This window comes from Helobdella robusta (genome assembly GCF_000326865.2).
Source record: "Helobdella robusta unplaced genomic scaffold HELROscaffold_2, whole genome shotgun sequence".
NCBI lineage: Eukaryota > Metazoa > Annelida > Clitellata > Rhynchobdellida > Glossiphoniidae > Helobdella > Helobdella robusta.
Genome location: NW_008704083.1, coordinates 2169637 through 2178087, shown reverse-complemented (window position 1 = coordinate 2178087; position 8451 = coordinate 2169637). Strand labels below are relative to the sequence as shown.

Sequence of the window (8451 nt, the reverse complement as noted above, 5' to 3'; positions counted from 1 at the left end):
GAAACTCAAACGCCATCAAATTGATGTAACATATTCGTTAAACTAACAATATTCCGTTGGTTCAAGATTTCTCATAGACAAACACAACTGCTTCAAACACAAACTTTTTTAAACGTTTATTTGAATGGCAACAGTAATAGAAACAGTAAAGTATTTACTAATCGAAGAAATATGCTCGGTGTCACATGATCGCCAATAATTCATATCGCAGCTGCATAATCCACAAGTCCTATCTTGCTACTAACTTCGCTACTTTTAACATATGCTGTACCTCTATATAGTTTTACAATCGAAAGATTCTACAGTTATACAAAGATGAGAAAATATATCAAAGATTACAAAAATAGTAACAATCAATTGAAATCATTTATATAGCGCAATCCGACAATTCAAGCGGTTTTGACGATATGCCTTGTGTGTGCATGTCATGGTGTAGCCTTTTTGACACATCAGTTTATCTTGCAACTGATTAAGTAAGGGATTATTTTGAAGTTATTCAGAATTTGTCAGAACTGTATAGTAAAAAATTAGTTGGACTGACTAGTGAGCCATACGCCGATCCAGTTTATGCTTAAACTTGGTTTGCGCAGTCATTCCGAAGCCTGTGTTAGTTATGCAGTTTTTGCTGTCAATAAGTCCGGCCTGTGTTTATTGTAACTTTTTTGAAATTTGACCTGAACTGAACGGTCTGTTTTTTGTAGACGCTGGGGCAAACACCGAATTGATAGCTCTCTTTCGAATGATATCAACAAAAATTAAACAATAAAAATTGAACAACAATCAGCAAAAATTGAACAGACGAGAGATCAAATTGATGCAAAAGTTGAAAAACAATCAGTAGAAATAGAACAGGCGAGAGATCAAATTGATGCCAAAATCGAACTAAAGTCGGCCGCGATTGATGCTTAAATGATACAACAGTTGAGAGAACTCAGAGAACAATAAATGTCAAAGCTGAAGGTTGTTGGACTCGAACAGATGTTATTTTGCTAAGTGGACAAACTTAAGAACTAAAAGAAACTAAGAAAATATAATCCACACATGTAGGCCACGTGACCCGCGAAAACATTGAAAACGCCAGCATATGACAGAGGAACTTCTTGGAACATTTATAAAGCCCAGTTTGAAGCAGCAGCAATGAATTATGGCTGGAATGAAAGAGAGCGGACAACGGCTTTTGTGGTAGCTTTACGAGGGTCAGCAGCAGAAGTTTTCCAAACGATTCCAGCTGAGAACCATTCCAACTATGAAGTCCTGGTAAATGCGTTCAGTTTACGTTATGGCGAAAAACACATACAGCAAATATATCTGTCATAGTTACGAAACCGGACGCAGCGACCTGGAGAGTCAATAAAGCAGCTGGCACAGGATATTGAACAGTTGACTCTGCTGTCAAACCCTACGTACGACCCACAACACAGAAAAGAAACTGCATTGAAAACGTTTGTAATAGCTGTTCTAGATTCAGATCTTAGACAAACTCTCAAACTAGCGGACAAACGCAACCTCAACGACGCCGTTGCATACCGTCTTATATTTGAGTCAGCAAACCTAGCATCAAAAACTGACGTAAAACTGCGCCAAATTCGTGTCAAAGAATGGTTCTAGAACAGAATGCTGGAATTGTGGAGAAAAAGGACATCTACGGTGGGATTGTAAACAACGCCTTAGAAGCAATAACTGTCAATGTGCAGCAACATGGCACAAACGGTTAGATGGTGACTCCGCGTCACGGCCGACTGCTTTAAACAAGGAGGCGGTAAACTAATGAAAGCCAATTTCGCGGAGGCAGAAGTTGTCTGGTAGAATTGATGTTCCCTGTACCTTGATTAAGGTCTCTAAACTGCATCGAAGTCAATACTACCTTTGGTTGGATGGCAAAGTTGGTTCTTAAGAATATTCACTTACGATCGCCACGGGACCAACGAGATCAATTTTAAGATCCGATCTTGTACCCTGGAAAGAAAAACTTTTCATAAATGCATCTTATAAAAATGGTTAGGGATAGCTATTGGAGGATAAAAAGAAGAAGGTGGCAGAGAAGGATGACATAAATAACTGGATTTTTAAATTAAATTTTTAGAATTGTTTCTATTCTTAGACGCATCGGACGTAAAGTATGATTCGATAGTTCTAAATGAAGTAAATCCTAAAAACATTAAAAATTCCTCATGGAACATTAACGAATTTAATTTGCCAGGATATGGTTGCTTGGTATCAAATTTCTGTAAAGCAGGTTATCGAGGAATATTTCTATTACAAAATCAATTTGCAATTATTTAGTGTTCAATTGAATAATTGAGGAATATTTGTGCGCCAGGCTTAATTCTAGAGGCCAGAAATTAAATGTAATGGTAATTTACAGAAGTCCTGTTTCAAGTAGTGAGAATAATGACAATCTCATTGGTATCTTGAATGAGTTTAGTGGTTTTTCTGGAGGACATCTTGTTCTGGAGGATTTTAATTTTTTACATATAGATTGGACTCTAAGAGTTTGTACAGGTTCTGATTACAGGATTGAAAATAGATTTTTGCAGCTGATTGACAATAGGTTTTGGCCTCAGTATGTCAACGAACCAACAAGATTCAGAAGTAATAGTATTCCTCATGTTTTGGATTTAATTATCACGTCTGGATAGAGTTTCTGATTTGCGGCATGTGTCACCATTAGGAAAAAATGACCATTTATTATTATCTTTCAAAATTTTTGATTGCAATAACGCACATAGGAAGAAGTTGTGTTTTAATCTTGGGCAATATGATGAAATTAACAAATATCTTTCAAACATGTTATCAATTGGCTTAACTAAAGATTTAAAAAATATATGCAATGTAGAAAATTTATGGCAAAAATTTCGTCATTTGATTAATGAAAGTATGTGGTGGCAGTGTGGGTATGTATGTTGACTCTAAATTTAGACATCTCAACAAGCTTAAGCACTTTTTTTTGGAAAAGTTTATAAATATGGTGATGACGACATGTTTCAGTGTTTCAGGTCTACGAGAGGTATAGAACTGTTCATCATATCTGGGTATACGTCTGTTAGAACACTCCCTGAAAATTGTCTAGAAAATCATTGAAGGAAGATTAATGTCATGCATCACATTCGGAAAGTATCACTTTCGTTTCATTGCGAGGAAATCAACAGTTGATGCAATTAACATCCTTCGGCAACTGCAAGAGAAGTACCTCGCAAAGCGTCAACAACTATCACACATTTTTGTAGACCTTGAAGGAGCATTTGATCGAGTTCTCCGTGAAGCAATCAGGTGGAGTCTACGTCGACAACTCATTCCAGAATATCTTGTTCGACTTGTGATGGAAATGTATACGAATACTAAGACTCTCGTCAGCACAACGGTTGGAAACACAGATGCATTTGACATCGGCGTTCGAGTTCACCATGGCTCGATTCTCAGTCCACTGTTATTTATAACTGTGATGGAAGAAATTACAAAACCGATACGCACTGGTGACATTTGGGATCTAATATATGCTGATGTTGGAGCACCAGACTCGCCGATCATGGATTCAAAGTCAACATCAGCAAAACCAAAGCAATGAACACTGGTGAACCCATCCAATCCACAGCTACCGGACGATGGCCATGTTCAGTTTGTGAAACTGGTGTAGGTAACAATTCAATCAAGTGTTAGCAGTGTAACCAGTGGTGTCACAAACGTTGTTCAAAAATAATTGGTACTTTATCTAAAGTGTCCAATTTTGTTTGTCCTGCTTGCATCAATTCACAACAACAAACTCAAAATAGCAATGTTTCTGAAGCCATTAAGGTAGAGAAAGTCACATCGTTTCAATATCTAGGGGATGTTCTAGATTGTAATGGAACAGCCTGGAATAAATGGAGCATCTCCTTGCTTCTATATTGATGCGGTGTGACATCCCACTACCACTACGATCAAGACTTTATAAATCTGTGATACGTCCGATGTTGTTATATGCTGCAGAAACATGGCCAATGACAACCAAACTGGAACAAAAACTTCAACGAACCGACCTAAAAATGCTCCGATGGATGCAACGAATTAGTCTGAAGGACCACATCAAATCTATCGATATCCTGCGTCGTGCTGGTTTAGATGATATAAAGGACGAATTCCGGCAACACCGTCTGCGGTAGTTTGGTCATCTCAAACGAAGTGGAAACAGTGCCATAACTTCTCTTGAAGATGTTGAAGTACCTGGCACACGTCCCAAAGGCCGTCCAAAGAAGTCTTGGTCGCAATCAATCGAGCTGAGTATTGATCCTGAAGGACGCCGACGTTAATGTCAAATTCATTCGTGTTACTGGCTGTTGTGCTAAACAAATTTTTAGTGTTAGAGTATGTTGCCATGACCAGCCGAACCAGATATTTGGGAACAAGCTGTCTACGTAGACTCCACCTGATTGCCTCACGAGGAACTCTTTCAAAAGCCTTTTCCAAGTCCACAAATACTTGGAACAGTCGCTTTTGCTTTGTCAAGTATTTTTCCTGTAGTTGACGAATGATGTAGATAGCATCAATGGTGGATCTCCCTGCCATGAAGCCGTACTGGTAACCGCCTATTGAAACGCACGACAACAGTTTTTTCTCAATGACTTTTTCAATAACTTTTAGAAGGTGCTCCAGAAGACGTATACCCCGCACTTTTCATTTTATATATTGGCACAGTTGTGCTACTGTCCCATTCCACTAGTAGTATCGATTTACTCCACATCTCCCGACAGATGTGTAAGAGGTCTCGGAAGCCTGTCCTACCAGATGCCTTGATGATATCATTCGTAAGTTCAGATGGACCAGCCGCTTTACCCCCCCCCCCTTCATTGTCTTCAGCGCATCCGTAAGCTCCTCAGCTGTGATGCCCTGAATCGGTCCTTCCATCGGAAGTGCATCAAACTTCATCCCAATAGGGTTTGTTTCATTCAATAACCGATCGAAGTATTCCTTCCAGTGATCGTTCACTTCATTCTGCAATGTTATTATGGTGCCTTTATTACTCTTTATGCATGTGGCACCAACTATATTCTTTTTCAGTCTTTTGGCCTGATTTGCTATTTGGTAGAATGACCAAATTTGTTTGCCTTTACTTTTAGTCAGCCATGCCTTGCATTGATTAGCATTGTTTTGTATGTCTGCAAAAGAGTTTTCCTTGTTCTGACTGAAGGAAAAACCGCCGAGAACTTTGGTGCAGCGGCCTTTATCGGGGTGGAGCCGATTGGAGCTGCCTCCAGACAAAAATTCGTTCGTTCTTTCAACAAACCGTTGCAACAACCCCAACCCCTCTCTGCCAACGGTTTCTCATTATTGTTTCTCCCTAGTATGGATTACCGTTGGGGAGCCACTCCAAATACCGCTACTGAAGAAAAGGGTCAATTTTTAAAGTTCTATCAATGATTTTTATACTAGTTAAACCTATTCTAATTCAATAAATAATGAAATCCATTTATCGTAAATGACTTATCCGTATAACGGTATGTAGTGGATGGCACAAAATAATGGCAATAAATTGTTAAAATACCTGAATGTTGGTAAAAAGATTCGTTGGTCAGCAGTTGTTCTTACGTATTTAAAACGCGACAAAAAAAACCAGATGATGTAAAAAAAATGACATAATATAACAAAGAATGGTGATTCTAATTAAATGCAATAATATAAGTTGCTTTTTTGAAAATTTTGAAGCTGAATAATGTTTTTGAAAAATGACAACGAATATAAAAAATTTACAAATGACATTTAAAAAAACTAATCTTTTTACTGACATTTATTCGTCTATATTGAAATTTATTTTGAATGCTTTAAATATTTTACTCACTAGTTGCTAACGATTTTAAAAACACCTCAAACTTTCAGACGTCAGCCATACATCTATAAAATCAAAACGCACTAATCGTTAATGTTTAAAATTTGTTTGCCAGACCATTTGGAATAAAAAAGCACCTCAAACTATATTGCGCCATCATTGCATGACAAAATGACAATTTATTCGCCAGAGCAAATATTTTTTCAAAAATGGGAATCCGTCTGACGCAGAATCTGATAACATTACCGAACTTGAACCTTTCAGAAAATTCCGCGCTTTTAGAATGTGACGACAAAAAAACCTACAACCCAAACAATTGCCAAATTAATTAAAGATCAATTTTCATAACTTACGATACTTACTATTTGCGCAAGTTACTCAACCTACATACTACACAATACAACGACAAACCAAAAAAACCATTTTCACAAACATGATATGGATCACGGGCCGCACGTGTCAGTCAACAACAATTTCTGTTTAACAGCCTTCATCGCCCTATCACAATAGCAAACAGCAGCCATTTACGCATATGGAGCACCGACAGTTTACATATCAATAACCATCACTCCACGATAATAACAAGCAGCCACTTACATCAACATATCAAACTATGTCAACGAATACTTTATGCTGGAAACTTAAAAAAAACGTTACACAGAATCTTCTTCATCAATAGGAACGTCTCACCACTCGACATTTGTCAGCGAACATCAACGCAACTTTTCATAAAAGCGTTTGAAGCAGCATTTGTTTGAACAGGTTTTTGGTAGCCATGTTAATATTTGTTTATCTGGGCGCCTTTATTATTATTGACATGAATTGATTTTCTATGACTAGATCAACATCCCTATGTAAATACTCAACTAATTAGTAATTACTACAACCACTGTAAACTGTGCAACACAGAAGTTGACAATCGAAACCTCAATTGCATGAAATTTATCCTTGCGTAAACCTGTCAAACTTTATCAACTACTAATCGTACACATCCGAAACGCTAAAAACATGGTAAAACTTAAATATTGGATATGCAGACTATTGTTAAAACTCAGGGGCGGATCTAGAAAACGTTGACGGACGGCAAAATTAAAAATTTGTCGAGGTTCAAAAAACTACTGTTTTTGCGGATATGACCAAAATTAGACTGGTGACCTTTTTTACTTATCTCGCAAATTTTTGGTAAATTTTCTACTTAAAACTCTGTTTTCGTGTGTAAAAACTAAGTTATAATAAAAATGCTGCTTGTTACGGAAGCCCCCCTAAATCCGCCACTAAAAAGATCATCTCCTGACTACAAAATTTTTCGAAAAGGTCTCTTCAATAAGCGTGATGGTGAGATCATTGTTTACAGAAAATCGGCAAATTTAGCTGAAACAGTTTTTTCTATTGCATATGCACATTGTCATGGTTTGTTAAGCTCTATGCTATATATTTCAAAAGTTGGCGCAACCTAGTTCGCAGCCAATGAGAGAGGAGTGAAAAAGTTGGCATAGAGGGTGTAAACGAAAGTTTTGAGGAGTTGACGAGCAAAGGTTACGAAGACATGCCTGAGGAGTTGCTTTCCAGGAGGTGGAAGAGTATTTTTTGTCAAACAAGGAGTTCAGTTAGTGAGGAGTTGTTTGTCGGAAGGTAGAATAGTATTATTTTTCAAATGTTTATCTGCCAGAAATCAGTGAACAGCGAATAACTTGACGGTCTACCATCAAAATTGGTAGCCAAAAAATCCCATTAAAGAGGATTTTTCATATTGTTTGTAACCTGCACAATCGTCAAGTTTTTCGCTCTACCGTAGGTTCACTGATTTCTGGCAGATGAACATTTGAAATTTTGGCAAATGAACATTTCTACCTTCCGGCATGAACTCCTCACTAACTGAACTATTTGTTTGACAAAAAATATTTTTCCACCTCCTGGAATTTAATGAAAATTACGTTGGCTTTAAAATTCCACAAACATGCGATCAACGGATCAAGTACTGAGTCCTATATTTTTAACTGTCGGAAATTTTCGAAATTGATATTTTGAATTTTTTTTAGTTTTTTCGATAATTGTCGGCTTCTTAAATAATGATATTCTATATCAAAATTTCGACAAATTGGATGTATATCCGATTGTTCCTGGGAAACTCCAACATTTTAAATTAAATTTTAAGCATAGTTAGGAAATGTAGTCCGAATTACTCGTTATTAATCCGTCGGGATTTGTTTGAAAAATCTGATTTCAGCGAAATCGGATGCGATAAAAGTTTCATTTAAATCATGTAAATCATTTTAAAATGTTTATCCTTGACCATTTATTCGAGAGCTTTCTTTTTTTCTTGGCAACAATAAATTTTCAAACGCTACTGCTAAAAAAAGTAGCGGTGCTAGAGTAGCACCGCTAACGCTTCTTTGCTATTGGCAATCCTGGTTGTTAACTATATCTTTGTTTTAATGGACTTAAATATTCTGTCATTTAAATAAATATTTTTGTGCTGATGATATGTTAGCAGTTTCACTATAATGTTCGAATTGTATATTTTTTGAATGTTCAAACGTAACCATATATATAATAATAATAATAATAATAATAATATTGCTTTAAGCTCAGTCTTACTCGTTACATAATATCCTAATTTATAGTCAATATATTTAAAAAATTTTGAACGC

The 8451-nt window shown here is 36.7% G+C and overlaps 1 protein-coding gene across 1 annotated transcript; it reads left to right on the top strand.

Moving 5' to 3' along the window:
* Window positions 1-1137: 1137 nt before the first annotated feature.
* On the top strand, window positions 1138-6089 carry HELRODRAFT_160130 (hypothetical protein; the record flags this gene model as incomplete). Its single annotated transcript, XM_009017137.1, has 6 exons — window positions 1138-1257; window positions 1336-1541; window positions 1598-1710; window positions 2084-2236; window positions 5851-5852; window positions 5991-6089. 6 exons carry the CDS (start codon window positions 1138-1140, stop codon window positions 6087-6089), a joined length of 693 nt encoding a protein of 230 aa, XP_009015385.1.
* Between the last annotated feature and the right edge of the window lie 2362 nt (window positions 6090-8451).